Below are 24,909 nucleotides of genomic sequence, written 5' to 3'. Positions count from 1 at the left end.
CCCTGTCTTAGGATTTGAACTGAATCAGAGTACATGTCTGGAGACCCAGAAGAGGACGCCCTGGGTCTGGTAAGAGACTAACATTGCACAAATTAATCTGATGTCTGCTGGGAACTTTTGTGCTTTATTCAAGTTTGCTGGCCAATTTTTTTCATCATTCACTGGCCAGGGTGATAAAATAGGAACTGATATATCAAATTAGGACTGCCCTTATATACAGTTGCTAGGTAAATGCAGTTTAATTCTGTTTATTACTGTTAGTTAGAATATTAAGATACACTTGCTGATCCTGTCAACTTTTTGGCTATGCGTGGCCTAATAAATTCTTAGCAATACCTCAAGGTGTGTCAGTAAGTGCTGAGTGAGCAGTAACAAAACATTTCAATGGCTCCTCTAGGGGTAGTGCTACAGATTGATCATATATGTGATTGTTTCAACCAACCTTTTCCATGGAAGTAGTAACTGAAGACAAGAAAACGTTTAATATATCTGCCTTGCAAGTTTTCACTTAGACTCAGAAAATTTCCTTCTCACACTAACCTGAAGATCTCACTGTGTTGATCATATTCAGCATTGATCAGCACCTCCGGAGCGTAGTACGCCAGCTCCAGCTCCTTCGGTTTCTTGTCAGGATTGCGTCTCATGGAGCTCTCCGTCTTGGAAAATTCAAATCCTGATAACTACGGGAAGAGCACAGAACAAAGGACAAGTTATAAATTGTGAGGCATCACACAACCCTCTACATTCATACAGACAGAAAATATAATGAATGTTCACTAATTTCAATTTATTTTGTGTAAACGATGCACAAGACAGGGACATCCAGGAACAGCCTAAGTAGGTTAGTCCTTCACTTTCATTCAGCATGGCGGCACACACAGTTCAGTGTAGGAGGTCTTAGTACAACAATCCCAAAGCATAATCAAACAGAACATCTGCTCGACTGAGCTACTAACTAAGCTTGGGCCAGTTCCTAACTAACAGGTGTCCTCTATAGAGTTCTCCAAAACAAGCAGGCAGCTCTTGTACCTTGTTTAGTGGTCTAGAGAGAGAGAGAATCAGTCATCTCACATATATAAGTGAGAGGAAGAGCCCTGATCATCAGTCAGATAACATATAGAAAGGAGAGAGATTTAATTTTGGATTAAACATGGTGCCGTTAATCCTGGGTAGGTTTGGAATAAGATATGGCCTGTCCCCTCTCACCAACTCTACCATGGCAGTTCTCCATGACAGTGGAGTGGTTGGTGCTCAAAAATTTTTATTTTTTTTTGGGGGGGGGGCGCAAACAGAAGAATGTAATAGGCATTGCTTTGCGGCAAAAGACGCTGTAAAAGATTGCGTGACTTTGAGGTTGCAAAAATGTGAAAGGGGCCTTCAGTAATTAAGGTATAGTGTGCCCTCTTTCAATGCAGAGAGACCAGCGTGCCCCCTTTCAATGCACAGTGACCCCCCCTTTCAATGCACAGTGACCAGCGTGCCCCCTTTCAATGCACAGTGACCAGTGTGCCCCCTTCAAAACAGTGACCAGCGTGCCCCCTTCAATGCAGTGACCAGCGTACATGCCCCCTTTCAATGCAGTGACCAGCGTACATGCCCCTTTTCAATGCAGTGACCAGCGTCCATGCCCCTTTCAATGCAGTGACCAGTGTACATGAGCGCACTGAGTCTGAGGCATCACTTCACTTACCTCCATCACCGAGTCAACTCACACTGCCTGGTGCCTGGCGACGTGCTGCTGCTGATGCTGACGGCCGGGACTACTCTGGAGACGAGACGAGCAACCTCTTCTCCTCTTCTTCCTCCTCGATCATGAACGCCGGCCCCCTGCTCCTCCTCTCTGAGTCCGTCTGACGGCGGGCGGGAAGGTGATGACGTGACGCCGGGCGGTGAGTGACTGACGCATGCACCGACCCCACGCGACGTCACCCGGGATGTCCTCCTGTATGATTGGTCCAGGCTGGAGTCTGGACCAATCGCAGCCAGGACAGCACTACAGTGGGGAGTGTCAGGGCGCATTGCTCTGCGCTCAGATGACCCCCAGAAGGGCGCCAATCGGCGCCTCTGCCTGGCGCACGTGGGGTGCAAAACCCCACCCCCCCCATATACCGTAGTAGGTCCGGCGCCCCTAGTGGGCTGCAAATGTAAATTTTTTTTTTATTTCTTTTTTTTCTTTGGCACAGATTGGGGGGGCGGCGCCCCTATGAACCGGCCGCCACTGCTCCATGATCCCCCCAAGTTAAAGACCCATCCTTTAATAGGCACTACCCTTGCGGTGGTTTCAAAATCGAGATGTCTCTCACTCTCACCTTGGGATTCTCGGGGAATCTCTAGTTGTCGGTTCCTCTAGCTTCACTCCTGGCCTCCCAAATCCCCATTTTAGGCCATTCATGGCCTCCAACCAATTCCGGTTTCCGAATTTTTTGGATAGACATACATGGAAATCTATCACTGACATTTAATTCATGGTAAATTCCCCTCTGCCGTTTTGACAGGCACTCTAAACCAAACACTTTCTCTACCATTAAGCCATCCACAATTGCTTTTGGATGGTACTCTCCTTTCGAAAACCTCTGCTCTGATGAATCCCCTCTTTAACATGAACTATAAGAGTCCTACAAGCTTCTCGTGAGTCTAGATGCAGATTTTGTCCCATCCTGAGGGATCTTGTTTTGTTCTTTGCACATAAATCGACTATAACAAATAGATTTCAGGAGGCTGGCTATAAGTTATTGACTAGGTGGTACCGGGTACCTTCCCGTTTAAATAAAATGTTCTATTCTATATCACCAATGTGTTGGAGATGAGAGCGGGATCATGGAACTCTCGTTCATATCTTTTGGCAGTGCTCATTGATAAGCCATTTTCTAGGAAAAGGTACAGAAGGTGGTGTCTGAGTTTATGGGCATCTAGCTAGAATATCACCCTGAAGAATTCTTAATACATTTGACCCTGATACCCTAAATGCCGAAATAAAAAAAATGATACAAGTACATCTTATAAATGCAGCCAGGGTCTTTATAACTCAGAAGTGGAGGTGTATGAAATCTCCCTCGATAGGACAATGGTTGCTTGTTCATTGAAGAGACTCAGAGGATGGAGGAAATTAATGAAAATGTGGAAATGTGATTTTTCTGGAACGCCTTTTTCAGTCTCCAAGGCTTATCACACTTATCTAGGTAAAAAACTCATGGCTCAGCAGTGTTAACAGGTCTTGGATCTCCCCTGTTGATAACACACGGTTATCCTCTTTACTGTCCCATTTCACTCCCCCCCCCTTTTTTTTTTGTCTGTTTCCCTTTTGTTTTCTCTCTCTCTCTCTTTCTTTAGCCGTGTCAGGGTTTCCTGTATGTTTTGTGGTTGAATCTTTTTGTGTGGGTGCGTGGTCAACAAATTTAAACACCTCCTCATTACTTTTTAAATTAAAAAGTCTTGGGTCCTTCACAACAGATGACTTAAGGGAGCTCTTATGAAACGCAGAAAAGTAAGGAGTTTCTTAATGTGTTTACTTGGTATTGTTGTCCGAGTCAATATTTCTATACATGTTCTGTATGACTTGAGCTGAGATGCATACCTTTGCATTGTACAGGTCCATGGATGGATTTAATAAGAACGTGAATTTGAAAAAAGGAAGAGAGAGCCCCGATCATCAGTCAGATAATCTATACTGTCTATAAAGGAGAGAGAGAACCATGATCATCAGTCAGGTCGCATATATAAAAGCGAGAGAGAGCCCAGATCATTAGTCAGATCACATAAATAAAGGAGAGAGAACCCTGGTCATCAGTTAGAGCACTTATATAAAGAAGAGAGAGTCCTGATCATTAGTCAGCTGATATGTATTAAAGCCTGGGAACAGCTGAGACTAATAATGGATGGAGGTCTGGCTACCAGGGAAGATTTGGACCAGGAATAGAGGTTTTTTTTTTGCCACCAAAAGCTCTACAAAGTCCTCAGGCTCCAGGACCCAGACAAAACTTATTAAGATTCTGAGAAAACAAAGTTGTCATAATGGCACTTTTCCACTGCAAGTACCGGCTCGGCTCTACTTGGCCCTGCTTGGCCCGGTTTGCTTTTCCACTGCTGGTACCACATGGTACGGTGTTGGAACGGTTCGGTACGGTACAGTATGGTTTGCTTTTCCACTAAAGTAGTACTAAAGTTAAGTGGGTGGGATAACAACGGGGTGGGTGGGATTCTCTGACCAATTAGTGGCTAGTAGTGACTGCATGCAAAGGATTGTGGGATATGGTACCAGTTATGGTACCTGTTGGAACCACAATCGAGTAGGTACTGTTTTTTCAGAGCCGTACCGTTCGGTTCCATGCAGTGGAAAAGCGCCGCCGTACCGTACCGAACCGTTCCTACACTATACCATGCGTTACCAGCAGTGGAAAAGCACAAAAGCGAGCCGAACCGTTCGGTTCCATGCAGTGGAAAAGCGCCTAAACCCTGGAGCCCCTCACCATGTGTATGTGAGAATACAAGGTGACAAGTATACACCAACCACAATCCTGCCAGCCAGTGCCACACAATATGAGATTTACAATATTACAGCAAATTGTGTATCCCTGGAAAACTCTGAGTAACATTTGAGCAAACCGTTCAGGATAAATCATCAGTGTGTTTTGAATCTGAATCCTACAACATAGAGAAACTCTTGGGAGAGGGTTGGGATACCTTTAGGTTGTAGCCTTTCACCAGGTACTTGCGGCTGCTCAGACTCCAATGGAGAATGGTTTTCTTTTCTGACTGGTGAGGCCTATTACTGCCTGAATGGTAGACGGCGTTTGTCACTTTACGGTGTATGCTGGAAATCGAGAACAAAGTGTGAATAGCCACTTCCACACCAAGCCTTTTCTGACACTTTTGTTTACATGTAACAATCAGTATTTTTTGCTAGAAAATTACTTAGAACCCACAAACATTATATATATATTTTAAAGCAGGGGCCTTAGAGAATATAAAAGTGGGTTTTGTAATATTTGTATTTGTATTTGTGCAGCGGTTTTTCAAACACAATTTTTTTGAATTTTAATTTAACCCAATTTGTTTGTAAAATATAAAAGGTGATGTTACTCCAAGTAAGTAGATAACAAACATGTCACGCTTTAAAATTGCGTACGCGCGTGCAACGGCGGGAAACGACCTACATTTTACTATTGATAGGTGATGCTTTAAAAGCCTTTACAGGTTACCACTTTAGATTTACAGAGGAGATCTAGTGCTAGAATTACTGCCCATGATCTGACGTTCACGGTGATACCTCATAAATGTGGGAAGATCGCTGTTCGCATGTAAGGTAATTTTTTTTTACACTGTTGATTTAATTTTTTTTAATCACTTTTATTGTTGTCACAAGGAATGTAAACATCCTTGTGATAGCAATAGACATGCGACAGGTACTCTTTATGGAGAGATCTGGGGTCTATAAGACCCCAAATCCCTCCTCTGCCCTTTAAAGCATTCAAAACACCAAAATCTGTGTTTTCGAATGCTTTTGATTTTTTTTAAATGGCGTCGTTGACATCCAGGTACATCAGAAGTGATGTTCGGTCACCGCTCCTGGGATACCATAGCAGAGAGCCGATCAAAGCCGATGCCGGCTTTGTTCAGCTGTCCAGCCAGCCGGCGGATACACCGTTGACATACAGATAAATCGGAAGTTATGTCAGGTCATTGCTTCCGGTGTTCTGTCAGAATACCACAGCCTATCAGAATTCCATACCTCCGTCATTTCGGGTTGCGGATCAGCTGTGGCTTCGTTATGAATCAGCTGTAGCCGCGTCACAAGTCCTACTGTGCATGCGCAGAATAGGTAGGGCATTTTGATAACATCGTAAGGGTCAGGCAAAAGTCCTAGTGTGCATGCGCCGACGCATGCGCACCAACAGGGCCGGGCAGCGGGATCTCTGATAACAAACATCCATCCGATCTCCATGGCCCACACTGCGCTGACCCGACATTGCGCCGAGCCGACAATCCGATCTCAATGCCCCACACTGCGCCGACCCGACAATGAGACAGTGGGCATGTGCGTGTGGGTAGGGAATAGGATTGTCCCATTGTCAGCTCTGCGCAGTGTATGCCATGGAGATGGATGGATGTTTGTTATAAGAGATGCCACTACCCGATCCGTTGGTGCGCAGGCGCCCGCTCATGCGCAGTAGGACTTTTTGCCTCACCCCCTTACGATGTTATCAAAATTCCCTACCTATTCCACGCATGCGCAGTAGGACGTGTGACGCGGTTACAGCTGGTGCATGACGAGCCTGCACCAGAAATGATGTAGGTAGGGAAATCTGATGAAGGAGGGTTTTCTGATAGAACACCGGGTTACCATAGCAGAGAGCCGATCAAAGATTATCCCGACTTTGCTCGGCTTCCTGACCAGCCGGTGGGCACCCCAGCTTGTCCGAAAGCTAAAGTCCAAAAGCTATGAGTGAACATATTCACGAAACGCGTAGGCCTGTTTTGGATGCAAAGTTCCAACTAACGTGTTTATCACCAGATTACTTTTATGAAATATTTTTAATCATTATTTATCCCATGGTTTTATGTTGCTGCTAGTGCTAGACTAGAGAGACACTTAGGTCATCTTTGATATCAGTATGTGCAATCATGTAATGTTTTGAAAAAAATATGTGGACATTTATGTATTAATTACTAGCAATCATTTGTTAATATTGATATTACTATGTTATGATGTTACGTGTATATTGATGAATTAAATGTGATGCTATATATTTCTATCGTGATATGATCTTATGTGTACATACTGTATATATTAATCATCTATGTGAGTTTATAAATTTTTCTAACTCTCTTGGATTGCACCCGTGGGTTTCATTTAAAATCCCAATCTTCCATTGTTTTTATTCAAATTGCCATAGGGATGGAGGTATATGACCTTACCTTGTCATCTCCTTATTTAAAGTCTCAATCAATTTCCCTTCTCCTTTTTTTCCTACAAAAATGACCTGGCATCACTTCAGGTTTACCTGGATGTCAATGGCACCATTTTTAAAAACCCGAAAGCAGGTCTCCTGGTTTGACGAGAGAGCCCGAGCTAGCTGTGGAAGGTGGAGGGAAGGACATCCCCTCCCGCTGCTTGAAAAAGCAATCCAGTGGCTAGTTAGCCACTATGATTGCTTTTACAACAGAGCCAACCGCCAGCTCTAAAAAAAATGGTGCCGGGGTGATGCTGCAGCTGTAGGCATCATGCTGGTATAACCACCCGAACTCCAGTAACGTATGGGTATGTCGCTGGTCCGGAAGTCCGCAAGTGAAAAATTACATTCAGCCAGATAGAACAGCCAATTCCTCGACACTTTGACACCAAATAGACCGTACAACCATAAGAAAAAGAAAGTGAGGCACACCAGTACAGCGCGCTGGTGGCATCAAGAGCCATCAAGAGTTTCTGTTCCCATTTCAGGTCCTTCTCTCTTTGTAGCATGTCGCGTAATGTCCCTTTCTCACAGTATTCTGTCACCAGAGAGTAGCGAGGTCCTTTACCTGGAGGAAAGAGGATGAGCATGAGAACACAGATAGGAGACCAGGGCAGAAGGTTGCAGATAGGAGGAGAGAGAGGAGGACAAGAAATCAGACAAGGACAGGAACAGAGAAAGGCAATTAGAACACAAGGAGAGAACAGGGACTGGCCACATCTGGAGTATTCCGTCCAGTTCTGGGCACCGGTCCTCAGGAAGGATGTGCTGGAACTGGAGAGAGTCCAGAGAAGGGCAACAAAAATAATTAAGGGAATGGAGGACAAAAGCTATGAGGAAAGACTACAAGCATTGAACTTATTCTGTCTGGAGAAGAGACGATGAGAGGGGATGTGATATCAATGTACAAATACTGTACGGGTGATGACCCTAGCATAGGGTCAAACTATTCAGTGAAAGGGAATACAATAAGACACGCGGCCACTCACTAAAACTAGAGGAAAAACAGTTTAACCTTAAAATACGTAAGGGGTTCTTTACTGTCAGAGCAGTAAGGATGTGGAATTCTCTTCCACAAGCAGTGGTATCAGCAGGGAGCATAGATAGTTTCAAAAAACTATTACTCAACTTAAAGACCACAACATACAGGGGTATACAATGTACGGGTAACAGCAAACACACACATCATAGGTTGAACTGGATGGACTGATGTATTTTTTCAACCTCACAAACTATGTAACTATGTAAGGGACAGATACAGAAACAAAAACAGATAGTTTCTGATAAGAGAAAAGTAAGACAGCATCATCAGGCAGGTACAGAGAAGAAAGAGACCAGATATAGGAGACCTGAAGAGAGCTGCATAGAGGTGGAAGACACAAGAAAAGGCAGGAGATGGTGAGAGAGATGTAAAGAACAAAAGACAGAAACAGGGAATCCAGATAGAGAAGAAGGACAGGAATAGATACTAAGAGCAGAATGAAAACCTGAACAGAGACAAGATATCTACTTGACTTCCAGGCCTTTTTCTGACACTTTTGTTTACATGTAAAAATCAGTATTTTTTACTAGAAAATTAGTTAGAACCTCCAAATATTATATATATATTTTAAAGCAGAGGCCATAGAGAATAAAATGGTGGGGTTTTCCTTTTTTTTATGTCATGCCGTATTTGTGCAGCAGTTTTTCAAACACAATTTTTGGGAAAAAATTAAACTTTTTTTGAATTTTAATGCAAAAAACACAATACATAACCCAATTTTTTTGTAAAATATAAAAGATGATGTTACGCTGAAAAATTGCACAAGCCTGTAAATTGTACTATTTATAAGTTACTGTGACAGAACCCACTGTCACTGTGTGTTTTGGAGGGGACTGTGCGCAAGCCTCCTACCGACAAACTATGGGCCAGAAGATACTGGAGACCTTTAATTTTTGAGTTAATGTACCTTTGAGTTAATGTAATGTAATGCTACAGCCCTTCTCCCCCCCCCCCCCCCTCCTATTTCTGTGTCTAATTGTGTGGATTCATGACACATAGACAATGGTCTGGACTGGAGACATCTCTCCGCAGGGGGTGTGTATTGAGAGACTGCCTGTTTACCATAAGCTCATTAGGTTATCTGTAGCCTGTTTCAATGTACAAATGTTCAGTTCCCATTGGTTGTTCCTTGTCCCCTTCCCCCCTTTGGCAAGGCTAAAGGGGAGTGTCCCTAACTGTGTGTAAAACTGTATGTCTTGGAATTTAATAAACAGTTTAAGCTCTGCATGTTGAACCCTCAACACCTGTGTGGATTGTCTCGTGATTGAGGGGTTAAGGGCTGGGTATGGCTTCTCCGCAGGCTGTGGGTGCGTTTGGAGGACAGGAGACACAGGTCTGGCGGATGTGCCCACCTGGGGTACAAAGATCCTTTACAGTGACGCTTTAAAAGCCTTTACAGGTTACCACTTTAGATTTACAGAGGAGTTCTAATGCTAGAATTACTGCCCATGATCTGACATTCCCGGTGATACCTAACATGATAATTTTTTACGCGTGTGCAGGACCAAAGCACGTGTTTACCTTTAAACGTGAGAAGGAAGAAACAGGGGCACATCATTTATTTATTTATTTATTTATTTTTTTAACACTGTTGCTTTAAATTGTTTTAATTTTTTTAAATTATTCATTTATTTTAATTTTTTATTTCTACACTGTTGCTTTAATTTTTTTTTACCACTTTTATTGCTGTCACAAGGAATGTAAACATGTGACAGATAGTCCTTATGGAGAGATCTGGGATCTATAAGATCTACCCCTCTACCCTTAAAAGCATCCAAAAGACCAAGATCTGTGTTTTTGAATGCTTTCGTTTTTTTAAAAAATGGCGCTGTTGACATCCGGGTACACCGGAAGGGATGTTAGGTCATTGCTTCTGGGAGCTGATCAAAGCCAATACCGGCTTTGTTCTGCTGTCCAGCCAGCCGGCGGATGCGCCGTTGACATTCAGGTAAACCGGAAATGATGCCTGGTCATTGCTTTCAGGTCACCAAAGTTGAGAGCCGATCAAATCTGATACCGGCTTTGTTCAGCTGTCCGGCCAGCTAACGGATGACTTCTGGGTACAGCGGAAGTAATGTCAAGTCATTGCTTCTGGGTTACCATAGCAGAGTGCCAATCTTAGCTTTGTTCGACTTCCCAAACGGCTGGCTGGTCACTTGGGTCACCCAGCCGAGAGCCCAAGCAAACTACGAAAGGTGGCGGAAGGGGGGGGGGGGGACGTCCCTTGTCACTGCTTGTAAAAGCAGTCCAGTGGCTAGTTAGCCGCTAAAATTGCTTTTACCAGTGAGCCAATGACTGGCTCTAAAAAACGGTATTGGCATGATGCCTGCAGCTGCAGGCATCATCCCAGTATAACTGCTTGAAGTCCAGCGACTTACGGGTACGTTGCTAGTCAGCAAGTGGTAATGGACAGAGAAGGAGGACAGGAACAGATCTGAGAGAACAGAACAGATAGTTGCACAGAGGAGGAGAGAGAGGACAGGAATAAAGGCAGTGGAGGAGGACAGAGGATGAGGACAGGACAGAGATAAGGACATCAGGACAGAAAAGAAAGATGAGAAGAGATGTTGGAGAGCAGAACAGAGAGAAGGACAAGAACTCACACAGACTATGAGGACAAAGAAGGAAGACGGGAACAGAATTTGGAGACCAGGACAGAGGGATGCACAGAGGAAGAGAGAAAGAGGGGACAGGAATAAAGACAGAGAAGGAGGAGAGGAATAAAGGCAATGGATGAGGAAAGAACTAAAAACAGTAGATGAGGACAAAGGAGGATAACAGGGCAAGGAAATAAAGACAGAGAAGAAGGATAAGGACTGCAGAGAGGACAACATCAGAGATAGGAGATAGGACAGAGTGCGCTAAACATAAACCAAATTATTTTGCTCACATGCGTTACCAATGCAAATTCCAAAAACCTGCAGAATGTTGGGACTTTCATATTTCTTCATGATCTCAGCCTCTTTCCAGAAGGTCTTCTTTACAACCCTGGATAAAAGAGGAAATCGCTGAATGAAATGATGTATTTTTTCCAGGGAAAATCAAGTGTTATTCCATAATTAGAATTGCTCAATGAGGCAGGACAATAATGATGATGTGCAGACTAGAGTTGCCCATACCAATCATTTGGAACTTACTGCCTTCAGAGCAGTTAGTAGAAGATTTGTGATTGGTCGCTTTGGGTGTTAGCTCTTCCTAGGTGACTTACTCATTGTCGGTCTCCAGTTCTCCCATCATGACTTTGATCAATACAAGGTTCATGTTGTAGGTTCCTTTGTACAATTGGTAACTGTTGGTACTGCTCAACAAATCTTTACATTTCAGTTCTTCTGCTGGAATCTCTTTGATGACCCAATCTTGGCCATTCTGGGCCATTACTGAAAAAAGAATACAAAGAATACAGATCATAGAGGGCTGCTAAAATAGTGATCCTGGAGGACTGGCCTCCTCTCACCTTTTATTAGACTGTTCTGTTTTGTTCCCAAAAATCTTACAGATAAATCCTTCCAATATACTCATATACAGTCAGGTCCATAAATATTGGGACATCGACACAATTCTAATCTTTTTGGCGCTATACACCACCACAATGGATTTGAAATAAAACAAACAAGATGTGCTTTAACTGCAGACTTTCAACTTTAATTTGAGGGTATTTACATCCAAATCAGGTGAAAGGTGTAGGAATTACAACAGTTTGAATATGTGCCTCCCACTTTTTAAGGGGCCAAAAGTAATGGGACAGATTAACAATCAAAAATCAATCTTTCACTTTTTAATACTTGTTTGCAAATCCTTTGCAGTCAATTACAGCCTGAAGTCTGGAACGCATAGACATCACCAGACGCTGGGTTTCATCCCTGGTGATGCTCTGCCAGGCCTCTACTGCAACTGTCTTCAGTTCCTGCTTGTTCTTGGGGCATTTTCCCTTCAGTTTTGTCTTCAGCAAGTGAAATGCATGCTCAATCGGATTCAGGTCAAGTGATTGACTTGGCCATTGCATAACATTCCACTTCTTTCCTATAAAAAACTCTTTGGTTTCTTTCACAGTATGCTTCGGTTTATTGTCCATCTGCACTGTGAAGCACTGTCAAATGAGTTCTGAAGCATTTGGCTGAATATGAGCAGATAACATTGCCCGAAACACTTCAGAACTCATCCTGCTGCTTTTGTCGGCAGTCACATCATCAATAAATACAAGAGAACCAGTTCCATTGGCAGCCATACATGCCCACGCCATGACACTACCACCACCATGCTTCACTGATGAGGTGGTATGCTTTGGATCATGAGTAGTTCCTTTCCTTCTCCATACTCTTCTCTTCCCATCACTCTGGTACAAGTTGATCTTGGTCTCATCTGTCCATAGGATGTTGTTCCAGAACTGTTGTTTGGCAAACTCTAATCTGGCCTTCCTGTTTTTGAGGCTCACCAATGGTTTACATCTTGTGGTGAACCCTCTGTATTCACTCTGGTGAAGTCTTCTCTTGATTGTTGACATTGACATACACCTACCTCCTGGAGAGTGTTCTTGATCTGGCCAACTGTAGTGAAGGGTGTTTTCTTCACCAGGGAAAGAATTCTTCGGTCATCCACCACAATTGTGTTCTGTGGTCTTCCGTGTCTTTTGGTGTTGCTTAGCTCACAGATGCATTCTTTCTTTTTAAGGATGTTCCAAACAGTTGATTTGGCCACACCTAATGTTTTTGCTATCTCTCTGATGGGTTTGTTTTGTTTTTTTTTTCAGCCTAATGATGGCTTGCTTCACTGATAGTGACAGCTCTTTTGATCTCATATTGAGAGTTGACAGCAACAGATTCCAAATGCAAATAGCACACTTGAAATGAACTCTGGACCTTTTATCTGCTCCTTGTAAATGGGATAATGAGGGAATAACACACACCTGGCCATGGAAAAGCTGAGCAGACAATTGTCCCATTACTTTTGGTCCCTTAAAAAGTGTGAGGCACATATACAAACTGTTGTAATTCCTACACCGTTCACCTGATTTGGATGTAAATACCCTTAACTTAAAGTTGAAAGTCTGCAGTTAAAGCACACCTTGTTTGTTTCATTTCAAATCCATTGTGGTGGTGTATAGAGCCAAAAAGATTTGAATTATGTTGATGTCCCAATATTTATGGACCTGACTGTACTTTCTGTACTAAAGGATGACTATAGCTAAACGAAGGAGTAACTCTTTGTTTGCTACTCCAATGATCACACAGGCAGTGATGGAAAATTTCCCCAAGAGGAACACAGACATTAATAAAAACAGCATTCCTGTACTGAAAATAAAGTATCCATAATGGGAAAAAGAACAGAACAAGGTGAGCAGAACAGGAAGCTTTAGAGTGGAGGAGAGAAAGGGAAGAAAGAACAGGAAACTAGGAGAGAGACAATAAACCAGGACAGAGATAAGAAATCAGGACAGAGACAGGAAACAAGGACAGAAAAAAGAAACCAGGACAGAGACAGGGAACTGGGACAGAGACAGAAAACCAAGACAAAAACAAGAAATCAGGACAGAGACCGGAAACAAGGACAGAGATGGGAAACCAGGAGAGAAACAAGAAATCAGGACAGAGACAGAAAACCAGGACCAAAATAAGAAGGCAGGAAAGAGACAAGAAATCAGGACAGAGCCAGGAATCAAGGACAGAAAAAATAAACCAGGAGAGACAGGAAACCAGGACAGATACAAGAAATCAGGACAGAGAGAGGGAACCAGGACAAAGACGGGGAACCAGGACAGAAAAAGTAATCCGGACAAAGACAGGAAACAAGGACAGAAAAAAAAAAAAAAAAAACAGAACAGAGATAGGGAACTGGGAGAGAGACAGGAAACCAGGAGAGAAACAAGAAATCAGGACAGAGACAGTAAACCAGGACCAAAACAGGAAGGCAGGACAGAGACAAGAAATCAGGACAGAGACAGGAAACAAAGACAGAGATAGGAAACCAGGACAGAGACAGGAAATCGAGACAGAGACAGGAATTATGGACAAATAAAGGAAAACATGACAGAGAAAGGAAACCAAGACAGAGACAGGAAAAGAGTACAGAGAAAGAAAAAAAGGACAGAGACAGGATACAAGGTCAGAGACAATAAACTGGGACAGACACAGAATACCAACAGAGGCAGGAAGCCAGTAAAGAGAAAGGAAACCAAAACAGAGATAGATAACCAGGACAGAAACGTGAAATCGGGACAGGGACAGGTAACCAGGACAGGGACAGAAAACTGGGACAAACACAGGAAATTAGGACAAAGAGAGGAAAGCATGGCAGAAACATTAAACAAGGACAGAGAGAGGAAACCAGGACAGACACAGGAAATCGGGACAGTGACAGAAATCTAGGATAGAAGCAAGAAACCAGGACAGAGACAGGGAACCAGGACAGAGACAGAAAACCAGGACAGAAATAGGAAAACAATATAGATACAGGAATAGAGGACAGATAAAGGAAACCAGGATAGAAGTAGAAAACCAGGACAGAAACAGGAAACTGGCACAGAGAGAGGGAAAAAAATGAAAGACCGGAAACCAGAACAGAAACATGAAATCAGGACAGACAGAAGAAACCAGTGCAGAAATTGGAAACCAGGATAGTGACAGGGAACCATGACAGAGACAGGAAACTGAGAGAGAAACGTGAAATCAGTACAGAGACAGAGAACTGGGACAGAGACAGAGAACCGGGACAGAGACAGAGAACCAAAACAGAGACAGGAAACAAGGACAGAAAAAGGAAACCATGACATAGACTGGAAATCGGTACAGAAACAGGAAACCAGGACAGAGACAAGAAAGTAGTACAGAAACAAGATATCATAACAGAGAGGAAACTGGCACAGAAAGAAAACCAGGACAGGGACAGAAAACCAGGACAGACACAGGGCTGAGAGGCAGGAAATTGGAACATAAACAGGAAATCAGGACAGAGACAGGAAACCGGTACAGGGACAGGAAATTGGGACAAAGACAGGAAATTAGGACAAAGAGAGGAAAGCAGGACAGAAACAGGAAACCAAAACAGAGACAGGAAACCAGTACAGAGAAAGGAAACCAAAAGAGAGACGGATAACCAGGACAGAAACATAACATCGGGACAGGAACAGGTTACCAGGACAGGAACAGAAAACTGGGACAAAGACAGGAAATTAGGACAAAGAGAGGAAAGCAGGACAGAAACAGGAAACCAGGACAGAAACAGGAAACCAGGACAGAGAGAGGAAACAAGGACAGACACAGGAAATTAGGACAGGGACAGAAAAATAGGATAGAAGCAAGAAACCAGGACAGAGCCAAGGAGCCAGGACAGAGTTAGAAAACCAGGACAGAAACAGGAAACCAGGACAAAGATGGGAGAACAATATAGAAACAGGAATAGAGGAAAGAAAAAGGAAACCAGGATAGAAGTAGAAAACCAGGACAGGAACAGGAAACTGGGACAGAGAGAGAAAATCAAGCAGGAGACAGGAAACCCAAAAAAAAACATGAAGTCAGGACAGAGAGAAGAAACCAATGCAGAAATAGGAAACCAGGATAATGACATGGAACCAGGAGAGAGACAGCAAACTGAGAGAGAAACAAGAAACCAGGACAGAGACAGAAAACTGGGACAGAGACAGAGAACTGGGACAGGAACAGGAAACAAGGTCAGAGAAAGGAAACCATGACATAGACAGAAAATTGGTACAGAAACAGGAAACCAGGACAGAGACAAGAAAGTAGTATAGAAACAAGATATCATAACAGAGAAAGAAAACCAGAACAGTGACAGAAAAACAGGAGAAACACAGGGAAGAGAGGCAGGAAATCGGGACATAAACAGGAAATAATGACAGAGACAGGAAACCTGGACAGAAACAGGAAACTGTACAGGAAAAAGAAGTAGGGTCAAAGACAGGAAATTAGGACAAAGAGAGGAAAGGATAGAAACAAGAAACTAGGACGGAAACAGGATACCAAAACAGAGACAGGAAACCAGTATAGAGAAAGTCAACCAAAACAGAGACAGATAACCAGGACAGAAACATGAAATCGGGACAGGGAAAGAAAACCAGGACAGGGACAGAATCCAGGACAGACACAGGGAAGAGAGGCAGGAACATAAATAGGAAATCAGGACAGAGATAGGAAACCTGGACAGAAACAGAAAACCGGTACAGGGACAGGAAATTGGGACAAAGACAAGAAATTAGGACAAAGAGAGAAAAGCAGGACAGAAATGAGTAACCAGGACAGAGAGAGGAAACCAGGACAGAGAGAGGAAACAAGGACAGACACAGGAAATTAGGACAGGGACAGAAAAATAGGATAGAAGCAAGAAACCAGGACAGAGCCAAGGAGCCAGGACAGAGTTAGAAAACCAGGACAGAAACAGGAAACCAGGACAAAGATGGGAGAACAATATAGAAACAGGAATAGAGGAAAGAAAAAGGAAACCAGGATAGAAGTAGAAAACCAGGACAGGAACAGGAAACTGGGACAGAGAGAGAAAATCAAGCAGGAGACAGGAAACCCAAAAAAAAACATGAAGTCAGGACAGAGAGAAGAAACCAATGCAGAAATAGGAAACCAGGATAATGACATGGAACCAGGAGAGAGACAGCAAACTGAGAGAGAAACAAGAAACCAGGACAGAGACAGAAAACTGGGACAGAGACAGAGAACTGGGACAGGAACAGGAAACAAGGTCAGAGAAAGGAAACCATGACATAGACAGAAAATTGGTACAGAAACAGGAAACCAGGACAGAGACAAGAAAGTAGTATAGAAACAAGATATCATAACAGAGAAAGAAAACCAGAACAGTGACAGAAAAACAGGAGAAACACAGGGAAGAGAGGCAGGAAATCGGGACATAAACAGGAAATCATGACAGAGACAGGAAACCTGGACAGAAACAGGAAACTGTACAGGAAAAAGAAGTAGGGTCAAAGACAGGAAATTAGGACAAAGAGAGGAAAGGATAGAAACAAGAAACTAGGACGGAAACAGGATACCAAAACAGAGACAGGAAACCAGTATAGAGAAAGTCAACCAAAACAGAGACAGATAACCAGGACAGAAACATGAAATCGGGACAGGGAAAGAAAACCAGGACAGGGACAGAATCCAGGACAGACACAGGGAAGAGAGGCAGGAACATAAATAGGAAATCAGGACAGAGATAGGAAACCTGGACAGAAACAGAAAACCGGTACAGGGACAGGAAATTGGGACAAAGACAAGAAATTAGGACAAAGAGAGAAAAGCAGGACAGAAATGAGTAACCAGGACAGAGAGAGGAAACTGGAACAGACACAGGAAATCAGGACAGGAACAGAAAACTAAGATAGAAGCAAGAAACCAGGAGAGAGAGAGGAAACAAAGACAGAAACAAGAAACCAGGACAGAGACAGGGAGCCGGGACAGAGACAGGAAACCAGGACAGAGACAGGGAGCCGGGACAGAGACAGGAAACCAGGAAAAAGATGGAAAAACAAGATAGAAACAGGAATAGAGGACACATAAAGGAAAACAGGATAGAAGTAGAAAACCAAGACAGAAACAGGAAACTGGGACAGAGAGAGGAAATCAAGCGAGAGACAGGACAGGGAGAAGAAACCAGTGCAGAAATTGGAAACCGGGATAGTGACAGAGAACCAGGACATAGACAGGAAATTGGTACAGGAAACCAGGACAGAGACAAGAAAGCAGGACAGAAACAAGATATCATAACAGAGAGAGAAAACTGGCGCAGAGAAAGACAACTAGGACAGGGACAGAAAACCCAGACAGACACCGGAAATCAGAACATAAACAGGAAGTCAGGACAGAGACAGGAAACCTGGACAGAAACAGGAAACTGGTACAGGCACAGGAAACAAGACAGAGATAGGAAATTAGGACAGAGACAGGAAATACGGACAAAGGTAGGAAATTGAAACAGAAACAGAAAATCAGGACAGGGACAGAAAATCAAAAATTAATACAGAGAAAGGAAACCAGGATAGAGATGGGAACCTGGGATAAAGACAAGGAACCAGTGCAGAGACAGGAAACAGGACAAAAACAAGAAACCAGTACAGAGACAGGAAATCAGGAAAGAGACGGACAACCAGAAGTAAGGCAGTAAATTGGGACAGAAACAGGAAATTGGAATGGCCCATGAGTGAATACTTTGGCCCAAACGTTTAAGGTCTCTCTAATACAGTGATTTTCAACCATGGTGCTGTGAAACCCTAGGGCTCCTCCTGAGATTGCTAGAGGTTCCATAAGCAGTGAACAAGGGTGGATTAATCTCCCACCTACTCCGACCACCAATACAAGGGGGCAATTTTCTGCTACCTACCAATGCAAGGGGTCACTTCTACACTGATTACTAATTTCAATTTTTACTATCTGCCTTTCTGTTAAGCATTTCAAGAATATTACTAAGTATAATTTTGTAGTGGTTTGGTAGCCAAGATATCTTCTATGGGTGTCAAAAACATTAGATTATTATTTTTTCCCTAAATGTTCTTTAACTTCTTGATCTTACTCATGTACCGCAGGTTGTAGGTATACTCCTTTTTATCAGGGGTTCCTTGAGAACCCAAAAAATATTTTAAGGGTTCTTCAAAGGATATACATGTTGAGAAAGACTGGTCTAATATGATTGGCCCCTACCTTCTGTGTCATCAATATTGTTCCTGGAAGAAGATACAATAAATTATTTACACTCCTATGAACCTACCTAGATATCGGAATCCAATTATAGCTGTCTCAGTGGGTTTGGGGTCAACATTGGATGATATTATCATGATTTGTAATATTCATTTATAGGTAACTTTCTAGTGGCATCAATTTATGCAGCACATTACATATATATATTGAACATTCACATCAGTCCCTGCCCTCAAGGAGCTCACAGGCTAAGGTCCCTTAAGCCCCGTACACACGTACCGATTGTCGGCCGTAAATATTCGGCCGACGACCGATCGGCCGATTGTAGGCTTGTTAGTATGATGCTTCTGACAGCCGACAGCGCATTTTTGGCCGAACAGAATCTGTCGTGCAGACTAAAATTTTTTGTTGGCCGTCACCGGAACAGCCGATTGTTCGCCAGTCAGTACAGAATTCGGCCGACAAACAGCAGATTAGCAAGACTGGGCATGCTCAGAAAAGGAAAAACACACGGAAAGTTAACCATCACATGACATCACTTCTGCAGTCGGCTGTTGTTGGCCGACAAAATTCGTGTGCAGTCTTTTGCACTTTTCAGCCGACAGGACAGCACCGGACAAAAGACGGCCGATCGTTCGGCCGACATTCGGTACGTGTGTACGGGGCTTAACTCGCATTCATACAAGTACTAGGGCCAATTTAGACAGGAACCAATATCCCTACCAGCATGTCTTTTGGGTGGAAACCCACACAGGCACAGGAAGAACATGTAAACTCCAGGCAGGTAGTGTCATGGTTGGGATTTTAAACAGTGACCCCAGTGCTGCTAGGGAGAAGTGCTAACCACTTAGCTACTGTGCTGCCCATAATACTTACATAACTCTTTAAGTTCCTGAAAACCGTGACCCATCTGGTCACCAATTGCATCCACCTTTTTATCAACAGAATCCACCTTATCACCAACAGGTCTCATCTCACCTGAAAAAAAAAAACCCAGAAGATTCTCATAAAATTATAGCTATGGGGTAAGTGTGAGCTAAAGTGGCCGGCTTTGCTTTGCCTAAATTGCGTCAAAGCTTCAGTTATAGACATAATTCATCGGAGTCACAGGGGAAGGTGAAATGACAATGGTTTAAAGTGGTGTTAGCTTTTTTAGGCTCTTGTTTGTTTTTTGTGTTGTTTTTTCATTCTTCATTTTTGGCTGTTAATTACAGTATGTAACTTTTTTCAACAATGGGAAAAAAAATAGCAACTTGAAAAATGTTACTTTTTTTTCACTTTTCTTCTACTTTGCTGTGTTTAGGCTTAATTTTTAAAACATAGAACAATAAAATATACATATTTAGAAAAAAGAAAAAACGTGTACTATCTCTTTAAAGTTGCATTTTTAACTTTTTCACATTGTCTTGAAAAAAACCCTCAAAAACAACTAAATACACAAACAAGGTAAAAAACAAAAAAAAGACAATAATGAAAAGCCTTAAAACTGTCTTTTACATTTATGGTGGTATTTATTTTTTAATCACAGCATTCTTAATCATGACCACATGGCTAAAAAAAGAATAAAAAACTATCCAAATAATTTTTATTTTTTGCCATTTCCTTTATTATTTTTCTTTTTGCTATGCATTGTTGTTGATTGGATTTTTGTAAATATGAATGAAAAGTAGTAAAAATAGCAACCTTTGAAATTTACACTGGGCACAAGCCTTGTGTAATACAGTCAGGTCCATAAATATTGGGACATCGACACAGTTCTAATCTTTTTGGCTCTATAATGGATTTGAAATGAAACAAACAAGGTGTGCTTTAACTGCAGACTTTCAGCTTTAATTTGAGGGTATTTACATCCAAATCAGGTGAAAGGTGTAGGAATTACAACAGTTTGTATATGTGCCTCCCACTTTTTAAGGGACCAAAAGTAATGGGACAATTGGCTGCTCAGCTGTTCCATGGCCAGGTGTGTGTTATTCCCTCATTATCCCATTTACAAGGAGCAGATAAAAGGTCCAGAGTTAATTTCAAGTGTGCTATTTGCATTTTAAATCTGTTGCTGTCAGCTCTCAATATGAGATCCAAAGAGCTGTCTGTCACTATCAGTGAAGCAAGCCATCATTAGGCTGAAAAACAAAACAAAACAAACCCATCAGAGAGATAGCAAAAACATTAGGTGTGGCCAAATCAACTGTTTGGAACATCCTTAAAAATAAAGAACGCACCGGTGAGTTCAGCAACACCAAAAGACCCGGAAGACCACGGAAAACAACTGTGGTGGATGACCGAAGAATTCTTTCCCTGGTGAAGAAAACACCATTCACAACAGTTGGCCAGATCAGGAACACTCTCCAGGAGGTAGGTGTATGTGTGTCAAAGTCAACAATCAAGAGAAGACTTCACCAGAGTGAATACAGAGGGTTCACCACAAGATGTAAACCATTGGTGAGCCTCAAAAACAGGAAGGCCAGATTAGAGTTTGCCAAACAACATCTAAAAAAGCCTTCACAGTTCTGGAACAACATCCTATGGACAGATGATACCAAGATCAACTTGTACCAGAGTGATGGGAAGAGAAGAGTATGGAGAAGGAAAGGAACTGCTCATAATCCAAAGCAGTGTTTCTCAGCTCTGGTCCTCAGGACACCCTAACAGGCCAGATTTTGAGTATTACCTTGGGGAGATGCAGACTAGAATACTGCAATCACTGAGCAGCAAATTATATCACCTGTGATGTATTTCAGTTTTCTTGCAAACCTGGCCCGTTAGTGTACTCTGAGGACCGGAGTTGAGAAACACTGATCCAAAGCATACCACCTCATCAGTGAAGCATGGTGGTGGTAGTGTCATGGCGTGGGCATGTATGGCTACCAATGGAACTGGTTCTCTTGTATTTATTGATGATGTGACTGCTGACAAAAGCAGCAGGAGGAATTTTGAAGTGTTTCGGGCAATATTATCTGCTCATATTCAGCCAAATGCTTCAGAATTCATTGGACGGCGCTTCACAGTGCAGATGGACAATGACCCGAAGCATACTGCGAAAGCAACCAAAGAGTTTTTTATAGGAAAGAAGTGGAATGTTATGCAATGGCCAAGTCAATCACCTGACCTGAATCCGATTGAGCATGCATTTCACTTGCTGAAGACAAAACTGAAGGGAAAATGCCCCAAGAACAAGCAGGAACTGAAGACAGTTGCAGTAGAGGCCTGGCAGAGCATCACCAGGGATGAAACCCAGCGTCTGGTGATGTCTATGCATTCCAGACTTCAGGCTGTAATTGACTGCAAAGGATTGGCAACCAAGTATTAAAAAGTGAAAGTTTGATTTATGATTTTGAATCTGTCCCATTACTTTTGGCCCCTTAAAAAGTGGGAGGCACATATACAAACTGTTGTAATTCCTACACCGTTCACCTGATTTGGATGTAAATACCCCCAAATTAACCACATAAGCCCCGGAAGATTTTACCCTCTTCCTGACCAGGGCCTATTTTGCGATTCGGCACTGCGTGAATTTAACGGACAATTGCGCGGTCGTGCAACGCTGTACCTAAACGAATTTGACGTCCTTTTTTTCCCACAAACAGAGATTTCTTTTGGTGGTATTTGATCACCTGTGCGATTTTTTGATCATGCGCTATAAACAAAAAATGAGCGTCAATTTTGCAAAAATAACAATATTTTTCACATTTTTTTTATATGAAATTCCCCCCCAAAAAAATGTAAAAATCTAAATTTTTTGACATTTTAGGCCAATTTGTTTTATGCTACATATTTTCGGTAAAACAAAAAATCGCAAAAAGTGTATTTAGATTGGTTTGCGCAAAAGTTATTGCGTTTACTAACTAAGGGAAAGATTTTTGTCATTTTTGTTATTTTTTTTTAACGCGTAATGGCGGTGATCTGCGATTTTTTTTTTTGCGGGACTGCGACATTGCGGCGGATAGATCGGACCCTTGACTGACATTTTTGACACTTTTGGGGTTACCAGTGACATTACTACAGTAATCAGTGCTATACATTTGCACTGTTACTGTAAAATGACACTGGCACTGAAGGGGTTAACTTTTTTTGAGAGGGAGGGGTTGTGTGTGTCCCTAGGGGCGTGATTCTAACTGTGATTGGCTGTGGCTTGAGGTGTAGGAACAGTGATCAACGGTCCTACATAGTAGAACCGTATGATCACTGTTCTTACACAGGGGAGAATGACAGGTGGCTTGTTTACATCAGCCGCCTGCCTTTCACCCGCTCTAACGGACGATCGCGTGTGCCCGGCGGACACCGGGTCCGCCGGGCACACGCACGGGGGGGGGGTCCGTGACCGAGCGGGAGCGCGCCTCCGGCGGCGCGCGCTCGCTCCCCAGGGCTTCACAGGCTAGTGACGTACCCATACGTCACTTTGCCTGTGAGGGGCTGACCGCCACAGTATATGTACTTGCGGCGGTCGGCAAGTGGTTAAAGCTGAAAGTCTGCAGTTAAAGCACATCTTGTTTGTTTCATTTCAAATTCATTGTGGTGGTGTATAGAGCCAAAAAGATTAGAATTGTGTTGATGTCCCAATATTTATGGACCTGACTGTAGCTATTTGGACTTTTTTTTTTTTTCTATTGCTTAGAACACTCAAACAAACATCAACAAAATGCACCACCAAATTTGATAAAAGAGGAAATGGCAAAAAATTGTATTTTTTATTTTTACAATTACCTTTATTACATATAAGGTGTATCTAGACAAAATAAAATAAAAGTAAAAAAGAAAATCAGAACATCTCTGCAATACATGGATATTTCCAAGTTTTATTCCTTTAAAAATGCTACAAGTACAGAAATACACCCTGTGATCTATAAGACACCAAATCTCTCCTCTACCTTTGAAAGCAAAAGGTGGTTACAATTACAAACAGCATAGACCCAATCATTAATGATGAGGCCAACACAGACTGAGAAGGCTTTGTTCAACAAGGTATGACAATGGTGGTGTGCCTTTGTCCCAAAGCGACGGGGAGGCACACAGTGATCTGGTGTTCTCTGCTACCTTTTTTTTTGGGGCAGCTTTAAATTGAAACCTTTTTGTTTTGCTAAATCTTTTCAAATTCACGGAAATTTTGAGCTCATATCTACTGCAGAACCCTACTAGGTATTTTTTGCATCTGATCTGGTCAAACGAGATAACTACAATGTCATTTTTGTTGCCGATTGTGCTTTTCACACTAAGTCAGTGAAAGAATTTCAATTCAGAGCTAAAACCTTCACTCCCATCCTCCAGTTGTTGCTTACAGTGTAGTGACACCATACTTACTCTTGAATGATTTCTGCAATTCGGCAATTTCTTTATCGATATCCTTCCATGTGGGTTTTTGGAAAAATTGGAGAATCATTTCTCTCTTTTCCACTTTCATAAGGAATTGTAAGGCTTCCGCGGTCTCACTTAGTTGATCGTTGATGTTAATGTACTTTTTGTAGCTGCTGATGGCCAGGAATAACTGTTTCCACCAAACATTTGTGGAATAGGTCTCCATCCATTTTTTAGCCATCTCCAGGGTGGAAAGGAATGCCCTCAAAATTGTTTCCATTTCTCTGGTTTTCTCCGGATCATTCTCTAATTTTTTTAGAACCTCTAAAAGCAGCTCTATCCTCTGTTTCAAACGTTGACAAAGCTTCTTGTTGGTTTTGGCTTGTTCGTATAGTTTGTAGATGGCTTGAGCGACAGCAAAGATGCTTTTCAACACTGGCATGGCCATGCCAAGTCCCGCCATTTCCTAAAATACAAACACAGTACAAATATCAGAGGAGGTAAGGCTTATTTCCTGTGTTTTACAAACTAAACTGCACAAAGGGAGTCACATTGGGAGTAGGGTTGAGCGAACACGGACTGTATTATTCGTGTTCGTACCGAATAATTGGATTTTTGTTACCCGAACACGGACCCGAAAACTTTACTGTATATTCGGGTAAAAATCCGTGTTCGGACGTTTTATTTCCGGGTTTTGCATGCTTTGGCGCGCTTTTCATGGCGGGCTTTCAACAGCCAATCAACAAGCGTTTAACTGGTGTGCCTAAGCCATCCCAGCCATGCCTACAAATGTATCAGTAGCTGTGATTGGCCGTCTGAAGAATGTGACCAAGTCTTTATAAGTTCGAGGCAGCGCCGCTGCGGCGTCATTCTGCTGTTTAGTTCAGGGAGAGAGCACACATCAACGTGCTGGCTGCTGATTAGGGACAGACAGGAAAAAAAAAACATTTGTGTCCGGATAGAATTGAGG

General features: G+C 42.6%; 1 protein-coding gene across 1 annotated transcript in view; it reads right to left on the bottom strand.

Annotated features, from left to right (window-relative positions):
- LOC309565294 (mixed lineage kinase domain-like protein) overlaps positions 1 to 24,909 on the bottom strand; it is a 65,715-nt gene that overhangs the window by 20,453 nt on the left and 20,353 nt on the right. Inside the window, exons 2-8 of the mRNA XM_082270196.1 lie at positions 23,946 to 24,405; positions 19,527 to 19,628; positions 11,201 to 11,369; positions 10,883 to 10,980; positions 7,383 to 7,518; positions 4,681 to 4,810; positions 541 to 680 (exon numbers count right to left, since the gene is read on the bottom strand). Of these exons, the coding sequence (XP_082126322.1) occupies positions 541 to 680; positions 4,681 to 4,810; positions 7,383 to 7,518; positions 10,883 to 10,980; positions 11,201 to 11,369; positions 19,527 to 19,628; positions 23,946 to 24,402 (1,232 nt within the window). The 5' untranslated portion in view covers positions 24,403 to 24,405. The remainder of the gene's footprint in view (positions 1 to 540; positions 681 to 4,680; positions 4,811 to 7,382; positions 7,519 to 10,882; positions 10,981 to 11,200; positions 11,370 to 19,526; positions 19,629 to 23,945; positions 24,406 to 24,909) is intronic.

Source organism: Pelophylax lessonae (assembly GCF_965119305.1).
Source record: "Pelophylax lessonae genome assembly, chromosome: 10".
Taxonomy (NCBI): Eukaryota; Metazoa; Chordata; class Amphibia; order Anura; family Ranidae; genus Pelophylax; species Pelophylax lessonae.
The sequence above is the reverse complement of the archived record's forward strand: the minus strand, read 5'-3'. Positions and strand labels throughout refer to the sequence as shown.